Source organism: Trichechus manatus, unplaced genomic scaffold (genome assembly GCF_000243295.1).
Source record: "Trichechus manatus latirostris isolate Lorelei unplaced genomic scaffold, TriManLat1.0 scaffold00249, whole genome shotgun sequence".
NCBI classification, from domain to species: Eukaryota; Metazoa; Chordata; class Mammalia; order Sirenia; family Trichechidae; genus Trichechus; species Trichechus manatus.
The window spans coordinates 1907601-1920053 of NW_004444185.1; the positions used below are offsets into that span (position 1 = coordinate 1907601).

At 46.2% G+C, this 12453-nt stretch overlaps 1 protein-coding gene and 3 non-coding genes across 4 annotated transcripts; all 4 read left to right on the plus strand.

The window, feature by feature from the left end:
• The first annotated feature begins 1980 nt into the window (after positions 1–1980).
• LOC101355311 (nucleolin) lies at positions 1981–12043 on the plus strand. Its single transcript, XM_004389500.3, has 14 exons — positions 1981–2156; positions 3322–3444; positions 4739–5198; positions 5998–6207; positions 6315–6401; positions 6599–6740; positions 7177–7301; positions 8183–8306; positions 8726–8883; positions 9362–9485; positions 9701–9834; positions 10567–10693; positions 11095–11321; positions 11672–12043. The coding sequence occupies exons 1-14, from the start codon at positions 2139–2141 to the stop codon at positions 11746–11748; spliced, it is 2136 nt and encodes a 711-aa protein (XP_004389557.1). The 5' UTR covers positions 1981–2138; the 3' UTR covers positions 11749–12043.
• On the plus strand, positions 6452–6523 carry LOC111819036 (small nucleolar RNA SNORD82). Its single transcript, XR_002822838.1, has one exon. It is a non-coding gene; the product is annotated as a small nucleolar RNA SNORD82 (small nucleolar RNA).
• Positions 9967–10047, plus strand: LOC111819037 (small nucleolar RNA SNORD20). The gene has a single exon (XR_002822839.1). It is a non-coding gene; the product is annotated as a small nucleolar RNA SNORD20 (small nucleolar RNA).
• On the plus strand, positions 10774–10909 carry LOC111819035 (small nucleolar RNA SNORA75). Its single transcript, XR_002822837.1, has one exon. It is a non-coding gene; the product is annotated as a small nucleolar RNA SNORA75 (small nucleolar RNA).
• Positions 12044–12453: the final 410 nt, after the last annotated feature.

A 12453-nucleotide genomic window follows, 5' to 3' on the forward strand; every position in this document is an offset into this window, starting at 1 on the left:
AATGCTGAGGATCTTATTAAAGGGTCTTACGCCTTGGCTCATGCTGTTCTTTTTGCCCAGTCACCCACTTAGTGACCTATTTGCCCTCTCCCCTAGAGAACGAATTGCAACCCTCCTCAGGGGAGTCTCCACAGATCATCAGAACCCAGGGTGCAGAACTGGCCCCAGCCCCTTGCCCACACCAGAGAGCCCAGAGTTTCCTAATCACTGGGTTTCTGCAGTGCACCAGAAAAAGAATTGCAAAATAACTTGATTGCTCACAAGAATCCCCATGGGCCCTCGTTAAAGTACAAAACCCAGGGCCCTAACCTAGACCTCTTGAATTAGCATCCCAGGGGAGATTCTTTCTTTCTAATTTTGTTGTGGTAAAATATATACAACAAAAAGTTTGCCACTGAAACCATTTTTACGTGTACAATTCAGTGACATTAAGTACATTCACTGTGTTGTGAACCACCAGGACTATCCATTTTCCAGGGGAGATCCTTCAGATCAGTTCAGTTTGAGAATCAGCGTGAAAGCTGAAGATGGCTTGGTTAGGAACATTTAGGTACCAGAGGCCCAGGATAGATCCTACGCAGGTTCTAAACTGAAGCAAGTGCTGTGGTTTGTTAAATTTGGCACCAATTATAAATTAAGTTTCACCCACAAAGTAACCCACTCAAATAACTGGCAAAATCACAGTACAAAGACAATTTTCTGTGCCTCTGCCATAGAGGTAACCTTTCCTTTGGCTTTGACCTACTCCTGGGCCATCTGGTGCCACTGGCCTCCCATCCATAATATTTTAATGGAAGTTCGAGCCCACCCAGAGGTACCTGGGAAGAAAGGCCTGGCAATCTACTTTAGAAAAATCAGCCACTGAAAACCCTATGGAGCACAGTAGGGGTTGCCATAAGTCAACTCAAGGGCTACTGGTTTATGGGAGTCAGGGAGTCCTTGGATGGTGCAAACGGTTGCTAACTGAAAGGTTGGAGGTTTGAGACCAGAGGTGCCTTGGAATTAAGACCTAGCGATGTACTACTGAAAAATTAGCCAATGAAAACCCTATGGAGCACAGTCCTACTCTGACACACGTGGGGTCGCTATGGTACTGGTATTAGCCCCAAGTAACGAAGGAACTTGTGAGGTGGTCAAAGAATCAGTTCTGTGGTCAGCTGACCCAGGTTCCTCTGCCGACCCCAGCTGTAAAACCCTGAGACGGCCAGAAACTTATCTGAGTCTGATCCCCATGGTAAGGAGGGAAATACCTACCGCATGAGGCCGTCAGATTAAATGAGATGTCTGCGCATTTATCAGCAGAGTCTGAACACGGTAATCCTCTTTATTAACAGCTCTCAGGAGACAGCTTCAGGCTTATAGCCTGGGAGGGTATCACCTGTGCCCAGGGGGATGTTTCTGGTCCCTGGTCCGTGGACGGACAAGGCTAAGGTGGGGACCCGAAAGGGGTAGAGTGAACCCCGTGGTCCTTGAACTTCCGGCGGTCTCGGGCTCATCACCAGTTAAAAGGGGACGAAATCCTTCCCACGGCTGCTGGGAGGCTCAGCGTGGAATGCCGGCCAGAGTCGCGCGTGGGGCACCGCAGGAGCCCCAGAGGCCGCCGGAGTCGACAGCACTCATTCAGGAATTGCAGACAGACAGCCCCCTCCACCCACAGATCCGGGCCCACCGGGCGCCAAAACGTCCGTCCTACGGCGCAGGCGCCGCGAATGCAGGCAGCGCGGGGAGACCCGAGACCGCGCGCTCACGGCCCAATCAGCGCTGGCTTCGCACAAAGCGGATCCCGCCCCCAGATGCGAACACCAAGCCTCCTCCCCATCCCCCCGCCGCCTTGGCCCGCCCACTCTCGTCCAGCTCCGCCCCGCGCCGTTCTCGGGTAGGGGTTCGCTATTGGCTCGTCGGATGAACGCGCGCTCTGATTGGTCAAGGCGGGGTCACGAGGGTGCCGTCGTCGCCTTTCCAGAGGCGATTACTGGGTAGGCTCTGTCTTTCGCCTCAGTCTCGAGCCCTAGCTGGCAGCCTAGCGTGCGCGCTCTAGGCTCTTCAGAACCCGCGGCTGCCATCGACGTCGCTTGGGTTTTTCTAGGCTCATCTGCGCCACTCACCCTCTACACACTCCGTCGTCACAAGCCGCCATCATGGTGAAGCTCGCGAAGGTAAGCGGCCTTGCCCGCGCAAGGACGGGCGTCGGGGCCTGCTTCCCGAGGAGCGCGCGCGCGGCGCCGCGAGGAGGAGGGCCTGCGCGCCGTCCCGGGCGCGTTCGAGGTTCGCCATGCTGACGGAAGTCTCGCGCGAGTAGCGGGCGGGTCTCGCGGGTTTTGCCGATATGGAGAGAAGGTGAAGATCGTCTGCAGGTGCAAGGGGCTGTGGATTCGGCGGGGAGAGACTTCGGGGCTGCGCGCGGGGCTCCGGGGTGGAGGGGTGAGGCCGGACTCCCAAGACGCGCGCGCGCGCCGGCCCCGCCTCCTGACGCACGTGCCCCTGCGCGCGGCCCGCCACGTGGGCCGCGCCGCGTGGGTCCCTGCGTCTCCCGAGAGGAGCGTGCTCTGGCGGGGAGCGGTGGAGCCGGGGGCCGGTGGAGCCGGGGGCCGGGGGCAGCGGCGGGGTGGGGTTAAGCCAGAGGCCCGGCGGCCTACGGGCTCTCCGCCCCAGCGAGTGGGCACGTGGTGGGCCCCGGATGGAGGCGCCGCTTCCGAGTGATTTCTGCGCGCACATGGTGGCCTGTGAGGCACCCCCACGTGGCCCACTCGGGTCTGAAAGTTGAGTGGTTTCTCCAGGAAACGAAAACTGTTACTGAAAAGATCACAAGTATTTGTGTTAAAAGGTGACTTAAAGAATTCTGGTTTTTAATTTGAATTCAGATCAAGCCGATGGAGGCAAGTGCCAGAATTTATCAAAGGCTTTTGAGGGTAGTTTCCCCAGGGTAAAGGACTATGAATTGTTGGTTGGAAAATGGCCCTGGTGCAAGGTACTGTATTAAAAAATCCTCAGGGCGATATTTACTAGTTAATCAGGGGAGTAATATTTTTAAAATGGGCCGTGGTTCAGAAAGCCGACAGGAGGAGGGAGATCATGTCTATGTATGGTTATTCTAGGCCTGATTTTCTAGGTGTAAAAACTGACAGGAAAACCGTAAGCAGGTGGAGGACCCTATTTTAAACTGTGTTTTAAGACTAGTTTGCATGTTGTATTTAACGCCATGAAAACTGGATTTTAAGGAAGAAAAGAGGACTGCATTTTACTGTGTAGAATGATGGCACAACGTAAGTGGCATGAAATACGGGTGCAAGTGTAGTGTGCTAACGATTGTATCCATTTTAGGCTGGTAAAAATCAAGGTGACCCCAAGAAAATGGCTCCTCCCCCTAAGGAGGTAGAAGAAGATAGTGAGGATGAGGAGATGTCAGAAGAGGAAGAAGAAGAAGAAGAAAGCAGCGGAGAAGAGGTAATTATATGAGATTTAATGTAGAATTATGGTAAAATCCAAAATAAGGCAGCTGGTGTTGGCTGTCTGACAACACTACCAGAATTTAAGGTTTAGATTAATACGTGACCTCGTGTAGTAGTTCTCTCGCAAGCTCTTCTCTGACATTTCAAGATACCTTTTGGGTGAGTATTTGAGTATGAGTGTGAGACCTAACAATATCTGGGGTGCCTTACATAAACACCTTTTTGCGGCCCTTTGTTGGGGTAGGTGTGACGTTGTGTTAAATCAGTAAATTTTTCCAGTTTTCAGCATTTTGGCTCCGTACACTAGATAAGCACACAGCGTGGATAGTTGGCAGAACTGAGTATTATATCCAGGTCTGAGGACTCCATCTTTTAGCCTTATCACATCTCTTTCCTAACTCTTGAATGCAACATCAATTGATTTGTTGTATTGTGTAGAAGCTTTATAACAATCACATTGTGTTATGATTATCTCTGGTGTGTATTAAGGGTCGCCACTTTCCTTTGTTGATGCTGACCCTTTTTAGCACTCCTGCCCACTATTTGTTCACTGCACAACTAACCAGTGTGATTGTGCTCAGATTTTTTTTAAGATTTATAGAAGGTTTTAGTCTTCCCACATAGTACCTGATAAAACTAATAATCAAAAAATAGCTTGCTCCTCTCCGCTTTTTAACGTATGTAACAACATTTACTGTTTCAGCATTTTTAACGTGTAGTTTCATGACAACATACACGCTCTTTGGTTTGTTAACTTTGCCAAAGTTGACTGTCCAGCCTGTTTACTGTTCAGCTTTTAATTTCTGGTGCGAAGAATTGAGCTTTCCCTGAGCTCTGTACCCACATCATCTGTTGTAGGAGCCGCAGAGGATGTAGTAGCAGTTACATGTACAGCTTTTTGTGTGCAAGGCTGTGAGTACTTTACATATCAATTCTTTTCATTTTTAAAGCAACTTGTAAGTTTGATGTTGTAGTTTTTAGATGAGGAAGTTGAGGCTTAACGTTTTTAAAACTTGCCCAAGGCAACACAGTCACTGATGGATGGGACCTGCTCCAACTCTGATTTCAGAGCTGATAGTCTGTTAGGCTGTACTGCTTCAAAGCTGGAGCCATTACTCTGGATAAGGACGGATGGAATCATTTAAAAGTATGAGGTGTAGAGATGTGGTTTCTTGTATTTTAAAGGGTGAGAAGGGGTATTTTACCTGAGTATTTTAATGAGTGCCTTAATTCATGTTATCTTAAACCAGTGGCAGTGCCAGAGGATTTTTAAAAATTTTCTTTTTCAGGTCATCATTCCTCAGAAGAAAGGCAAGAAGAATACTACAGTGCCATCAAAGAAGGTGGTGGTTTCCCCAACAAAAAAGGTTGTAGTTGCTGCGCCGGCCAAGAAAGTGTCTGTCACACCTGGCAAAAAGGCAGCAGCGACACCGGCCAAGAAGGCGGTCACACCAGCCAAAGCGGTGGCGACACCTGGTAAGAAGGGAGCCGCCCCAGGCAAAGCAGTGGTGGCCACCCCCGGTAAGAAGGGAGCCGCCACTCCAGCCAAGGGGGCAAAGAATGGCAAGAACGCCAAGAAGGATGAGAGCGATGAGGAAGATGATGAAGACAGTGAAGATGATGAGGATGAGGAGGAATTTGAGCCAGCTATGATGAAATCAGCTGCCCCTGCCTCAGAAGATGAGGATGATGAAGATGAGGAGGAGGAGGAGGACGATGAAGAGGAGGAGGAGGAGGAGGATGAAGACGGTAAGGGGTTCTCTTGGTAGTTCCTGAGCTACTTCTTGCAAGACATTTGGAGATCAGGGTCTGGGTACAACTCTGCATACTCCTGCTGTGACAGCCCAGAGGTTAGCTGATTTCTTGCAGGGGTTCTCTGGGCTGCTTGTGGGGCACTGGACTTATCACCCACAGCTGACTGTCCTGTGCCGAACAGCACATTGTGGGAGAATTGTTCGTAACATAGGATTTGCTTCTAAGTGACCTGTTAATTTTTTTTTTTTTTGTACTTTAGATAAAGATTTACAGAGCAAACTAGTTTCTCATCAAACAATACACATACTGTTTTGTGACGTTGGTTGCCAACCCCACAACTTATTAACACTCTCCTCAGCCTTGGGTTCCCCATTACCAGCTTTCCTGTCTCCTCCTGCCTTCTCATCCTTGCCCCTGGGCTGGCGTGCCCACTTAGTCTCTTTGGCCGAAGGGTGAATCTCAGGAGGGACTTCATTACTGAGCTGTAAGGGTGTCGGGGCCGTACTCTTGAGGTTTTTCCAGTCTCTGTCAGGCTAGTAAGTCTGGGTTTTTTGTTTGTTTCATTTGTGAGTTAGAATTTTGTTCTACATTTTTTTCCAGCTCTGTTTGGGAGCGTCTATTGTGATCCTTGTCAGAGCAGTTGGTGGTGGTAGCTGAGCACCGTCTAGTTGCGTGACCTGTTAATACTTGCCGCAGCTGATGGCACTGACAGGATTGTTTCCTTTCTATTTTGCTGGAGTTACAGCTGGTTCTGAGAGTATCTGAGTCTGACTGAACGCCTTTTCTCTCTTAGACTCTGAAGAAGAGCCTATGGAGACCACACCAGCAAAAGGAAAGAAGGCTCCTCCAAAAGCTGCTGGGAAGGCCAAGAGTGTGGCTGAGGAGGAGGACGACGACGATGAGGACGAGGAGGATGATGAGGAGGAAGATGAGGAAGACGAGGAGGAAGATGAGGAAGACGAGGAGGAGGATGACGAGGAGGAGGAGGATGACGAGGAGGAAGGTAATCAAAGTAGCGTCTGAAGGACTCTGACCTGAGTTTGTTAAAAAGAGGCCGTGAATATGTGTGACTATCCATTGTTAACACGTATTATTTCGAATCGCACCCAGAACCTGTCAAAGAAGTACCCGGCAAACGAAAGAAGGAAATGTCCAAACAGAAAGCTGCCCCTGAAGCCAAGAAACAGAAAGTGGAAGGTAACTTGCAGAATTGGGAGGAAGCGTCCGGGAGGGGCACAGGGTTTGACAGCACAGATGATGAACAACAAAGGGACTTAATGCTGAAATCTGATGTTACATTGTGACATGCTGATGGGTGCTGGGTCTAGGAGTGTTGGAAGGAATTAAGTTTGCGTCACTATTACTAGATTGATTTGAGTTCCTTTTGTGTGCAGCCGTGGAACCAACTTCAGCTTTCAATCTCTTTGTTGGAAACCTCAACTGCAGCAAATCTGCTCCTGAATTAAAAACTGGTATCAGTGACCTTTTTGCTAAAAATGATCTTGCTGTCGTGGATGTCAGAATTGGTATGTCTAGGTAAGTAACTTGTCCTTGTTTTGGAATCCCAAACTTGAAATTCCCGTAATCTACCTTAACTTATGGTGTAGCACAAAATAATTCATTGACAGTTCAGAGAATTTGATGCTTATGATCTTGGAAATAATCTAAAACCATTAAAACCTAGTAGCCTACTAATGAGGGCTTTTTAGCCAGGTAGGATTCTGTCCAGGTTCCTTTGTCACAATCTAAAGACTGATCGCTGTCAGTTTTTATTTGTTATGAGCAGTGTAGCTAGTCAGCCTATGTCAGGTCTTGGTACAGTTTGCAGAGCTTTGACTGTTGTTAGCACTGTAGGTTTTTGTTACTTAGTCCTTGTTTACACAGTCACGTTAGTGCTGCAGTTCTCAAGAATGTGTGTGTGTGGCTCTTGGTTTTTTTCTTCTGTAACTTTTTACCGCTCTTCACCTTAAAGGAAGTTTGGCTATGTGGATTTTGAATCTGCTGAAGACCTGGAAAAAGCCTTGGAACTTACTGGCTTGAAAGTCTTTGGCAATGAAATTAAACTAGAGAGACCAAAGGGAAAAGACAGTAAGAAAGGTATGTAGGAAATTAAGAAAGGTTTTTGATCACTGTGATAACTAAGGGGTAACTTGTTAATAGATGTATACCTAGAGGGTCCACCACCTGACTGTCAGTACTATGGTGGCTTGCATATTGCTATGATACTGGAAGCTTTGCCACCAATATCTCAGATATCAGCAGGGAGGGTCACCATGGTAGACAGGCTTCAGTGGAGCTTCCAGAAGGACTGGGAAGAAAGGCCTGGCGATATACTTCCAAAAATTACCCAGTGCAAACCCTGTGGGTTAGAACAGTGCCAGAGGGTGAGCCCCCCCGGGCTAGACGGCACTACACAATGGCTGCAACAGTGGACTCCAGCGGTCAATGATCGTGAAGATGGTGCAGAACCCAGCAGTGTTTACTTGTGTTGTACATGGTGTTTCATGAGTCAGAGCCACCTCTACGTAACTACTAACATTTAGAGAGTAGTCTAATGTGGTTAAGAACTTGGCCTCCAGCCGTAGACAGGGCAAATGGTTTAACTTTTTTCAGTTAGTTTCCTCATAGTGTTACGAGGATAAAATGAGTTAGAATATTTAAGTGTTTATAACCGTGCTTGCCACTATTTGCTGCTGCTATAATATAAATTCCTGAACCAGGCAGGCAAGAAAAAGAATTGCTTAGAGGCACCTAAACTAGTTGTAAATTAAGTAACTGTTCATGGACTATACTTGCTTCATCGTTCCCAGCCACACTGGACTTGTAGACATTGCCACTTGTAATGTTCTTGAATGAATGATCTTTTTGTTCTCTGGTCCTTAATTGGTCAGCTTCTCAGTTACTCTTTAAAACGTTCCTTACTTTTTCTGTATACGTGTCACGTTTTAAATTGTGTTCTTTTTTTTTTTTTAATCCAGATCGAGATGCCAGAACACTTCTGGCCAAAAATTTGCCTTACAAAGTCACTCAGGATGAATTAAAAGAAGTGTTTGAAGACGCTATGGAGATCAGATTAGTCAGCAAAGATGGGAAGAGTAAAGGGTATGTTCTGTGTTTACTGGAATATTGAGTTTCAGTAAACTTACGGTACTCCCTTGATTATACAAAAAATGTCAATTATCTGGGTGTGTGATCTTGGACAATTTAATGTATAATTTATATTTCAATTTCTTATCTGTAAAGTAGGGGTGATGTTTTTAATTTATAGGGGAATGTTAGAAGATGAATTTTTGTGTATAAAGCACTAAGGACTGTGCCTGACTTAAAATGATTTGTAAGTATTGAGTTCAAGGTCATGTAAACCTTGTATGCTTTAGTCAGTATAAAACAAAGGATGTTTTTATTCTCACATGTGAAACAAGGTCTGTGTTACTGAGGTTAAAACATTTCTGTTAAACGAATTTTTTATCTTTTTTTGAAGATGAGTAGTTAAATGTTTTTTCTTGTTATCCCTATTGCAGGATTGCTTATATCGAATTTAAGACAGAAGCTGATGCCGAGAAAACCTTTGAAGAGAAACAGGGAACAGAGATCGAGGGGAGGTCGATATCCCTCTACTACACTGGGGAGAAAGGTCAAAATCAGGACTACAGAGGTGGAAAGACAAGCACTTGGAGTGGTAAGACTTCCTCAGCATGCTTCCGGGTTCCAGAATCGACGGAGGGAAATCCTTCGGGTTTTTGTACCTTTTAAGTTGATTAATTACAGTCAGTTGGAGATTAAGATCAAAGAAGGGTAATAGCCAGATTTTATAGTAATTCAGTTTCTTAAATAAGGTCTATATGAAATCATTTTGCGTTGAAGCGCAGTAGATGGAGCTTCCTTTGTAGATTTGTTTTACGTTTATAACATAGACCTGTAGATTTTAACATTAAAATCCTTTAGGAAGGTACATTAATACAGTAGTAGGGCACACATAAACAGAAGGGAGTGAAGTAGAACATTACAGTACACAATGGGTGCGTTTCACTTGTGTATGTTAGTTGGCATGTTAGTTGTCCCAATGCACAGATGTTCTTAAGAACAAGATACTAGCCATGACTAAAACTGGGAACCACCTGTTTCTGCGCATAAGAATGTGGCATTTCTGTTTGTAGGTGAATCCAAAACTCTGGTTTTAAGCAACCTGTCCTACAATGCAACAGAAGAAACTCTTCAGGAAGTATTTGAGAAGGCAACAGCTATCAAAGTGCCCCAGAACCAAAATGGCAAATCTAAAGGGTAAAATCATTAGTATCTTCTTGTCAGTTACAGGCTGTTGGATCTTTAAAAAATGATAAAATCATGTTTGTTTGTTTTTGCCAGCAGAAGCTGAATTTTATAAGCTGTAATTTGTAAATTAAAGGATTTCATTTAAGTTGCTTGATGAAGGCTTGGCATATAAATGGGGAGTCTCTGCTTTGTAACTACTCTAAATACTGACTGTTTATTTTTAGGTATGCATTTATAGAATTTGCTTCATTTGAAGATGCTAAAGAAGCTTTAAATTCTTGTAATAAAAGAGAAATTGAGGGCAGAGCAATCAGGTTGGAGTTGCAAGGATCCAGGGGATCACCTAACGCAAGAAGCCGTAAGTTACCTTACACAACACCCCGGTCAGAGACAGCACTGTTCTCAGTACTGTGCTTTAAATTCCTCCTCAGGCCAGTATTTACTTGCCCTCACATCTAGAGGTTTTTTGATTGCTACTGAGTGAACAAACTGGACATGATGACTGATTTATCTGAGAAATAATTGATGAAATCTCAAGAAAATTCCTCTAGATAGTCAAGTTCTGATCCAGATTTGCCGACTCAGCCACTTGCTTACCTGTGGTTCTCTGTCCTGGATGGTGGTTGTAGTTGGCGTGTGTTAAGAGTCCCTTCTAACTTGTTTACACTGCTTGCTCAGCTTCCCATAAAAGATCTGAGATGAGATCTCACCAACTGCTGAGAATCAAATGCTAGGTGCCTGTTGATCAAGCCCTTTCCCTTAATTGAACATTAGTTAACTAAGTTGCTATTGACTGTTTCTTGTTATGCACATTTTATTGTGGTAAAAATACCTCTAACACAGCATTTGTCAGTTTGACACTTTGCAGGTTAAATTTAGTAATTTCAATTACATTTATCATGTTGTGCTACCACTATCCATAATCCAGATTTCCCATCACCATAAACAAACACTACTTCCTAAACAATGGCTCCCCCTCCTTCCGCTCCTAGTCATGCATATACTTTGATTCAAAGGGATTCTTGTCACGTGGGCATTGTCTGGTCAGTACAAATCGTGACTGACATGTTTCTGTCTTTTTCTTGCCCAGAGCCATCCAAAACCCTGTTTGTCAAAGGTCTGTCTGAGGACACCACCGAGGAGACATTGAAGGAGTCATTTGATGGGTCTGTCCGTGCCAGGATAGTCACCGACCGGGAAACAGGCTCGTCCAAAGGGTAAGGTAATCGAGTAGGTGATGCAGTGATGCTCCCAGTGTCGGAGCAGCCTTCGTTCTTAGAGACCTTGGGTCTGACAGATCTTCTCAATGAGCTCCTTTCTGTCGATCGGTGGCAGTCTGGATTCGCACGAGAAGAAGAGCCAGTTCACAGAGCTCGCATTCTTAGCTTACCTTCTGTCTTCACAGAAGTAGGCTTCTGTTCTGTGAGACATTTCTGGGCTTGAAGCCGTCAGTAAAACCAGTTACGGTTTTTTCTGATCACTGGTCTGTTATCGCTTTGGGTCTTTTCTCAGCTAAACAAAGTTAGGTCCTGTGAAGTCACTGTCAAACAGATGAGGTTAACTTTGGCACCATTCAGCGTGTTGGCTTTATAATCAGTGATTGAATTTGGTGTTTCAGGTTCGGTTTTGTAGACTTCAACAGTGAGGAAGATGCGAAAGCTGCCAAGGAGGCCATGGAAGATGGTGAAATTGATGGAAACAAGGTTACCTTGGACTGGGCCAAGCCGAAGGGCGAAGGCGGCTTCGGGGGTCGAGGCGGAGGCAGGGGAGGATTTGGAGGCCGAGGTGGACACGGCAGAGGAGGCCGAGGTGGTTTCGGTGGCAGAGGCCGAGGAGGCTTTGGAGGTAAGGAGGATGGATTGCGGGGAGGGGCGCCGGAGGCACCATGTCTACACTGGCACCAGCTCCATGTGTCCTCAGAACCTGTGCCAGGGTCTCCTGCATCAGTCTCTGTTGTTAGGAGCTGTTGAGTCTATTCCAACTCATAGCGACCCTGTGCACCACAGAACGAAACACTGCCCGGTCCTGCACCATGCTCACAATCATTGTTACTCTTGAGCCCATTTTTGCAGCCACTGTCAGTCCATCTCATGGAAGGTCTGACAGTCAGTCCCCAAGTTGCCGTTAATCCCTGTGGGGAGGAGGGCTAATAAACAGCTTTGTGCCCGGTCTTTATGAAGTCTTACCTTTTGCAGGGCGAGGAGGCTTCCGAGGAGGCAGAGGAGGAGGAGGAGACCACAAACCACAAGGAAAGAAGACGAAGTTTGAATAGTTCTTCTGTCCCTCTGTTTTTCCCTCTTCCGTTTGAAAGAAAGGACTCTGGGGTTTTTACTCTGTTACCTGATCATGACAGAGCCTTCTGAGGACATTCCACAACAGTAGACAGCCCTGTGGCCTACTGGGAAATCCGTACAGATAACATTTCAAGGGAGGTTCCCTGTTGGTTTTGACTGGATATTCATATAAACTTTTTAAAAGAGATGAGTGATAGAGCTAACCCTTATCTGTAAGTTTTGAATTTATATTAAGTTTCATCCCATGTACAAAACCGTTTTTTTTCCTACAAATAGTTTTTTGCGTTGGGGGGTATAAAGGAAAGCAGAATGTTTTATCATGATTTTTGCTTCAGCAACTTTGGGACAGATTAAAAAGTCCTAAACTCTGGTGCCAGACTTGTGTTTTCTACAGTGTTTCTCCTGGAATATCACTGGAGGCGGGGGACGTGGCTAAGACCCTGCGCTGCAGCTCTACCCTCCCCTGTGCTTGGTGTCTTGGGTTCAAGTATCCTGGCCGCTTTGGTGAGATGCTGGCAGAGTGACCAGCTTCCACAGGCTTTGTGAGTGCTCAGACACGAGAGACCTGAAGTGCCCATGGCTTCTCTACTTGTAGCAGGCCTGAGGTTCAGGTGTCCCCAACAAGTGCTTGGCCCTTAGTGGGAAAAGCACAGTGGTTTCCTTAAAGGATCCAGGCTCAAGAA

What these genes read in the sequence shown, in the direction of transcription:
- LOC101355311 (XM_004389500.3), top strand. An exon ending in GGAGGATGACGAGGAGGAAG is followed by an intron (nt 6,208 to 6,314) that starts GTAATCAAAGTA and finishes AATCGCACCCAG; the next exon opens with AACCTGTCAAAGAAGTACCC. An exon ending in CAAAATGGCAAATCTAAAGG is followed by an intron (nt 9,486 to 9,700) that starts GTAAAATCATTA and finishes GTTTATTTTTAG; the next exon opens with GTATGCATTTATAGAATTTG.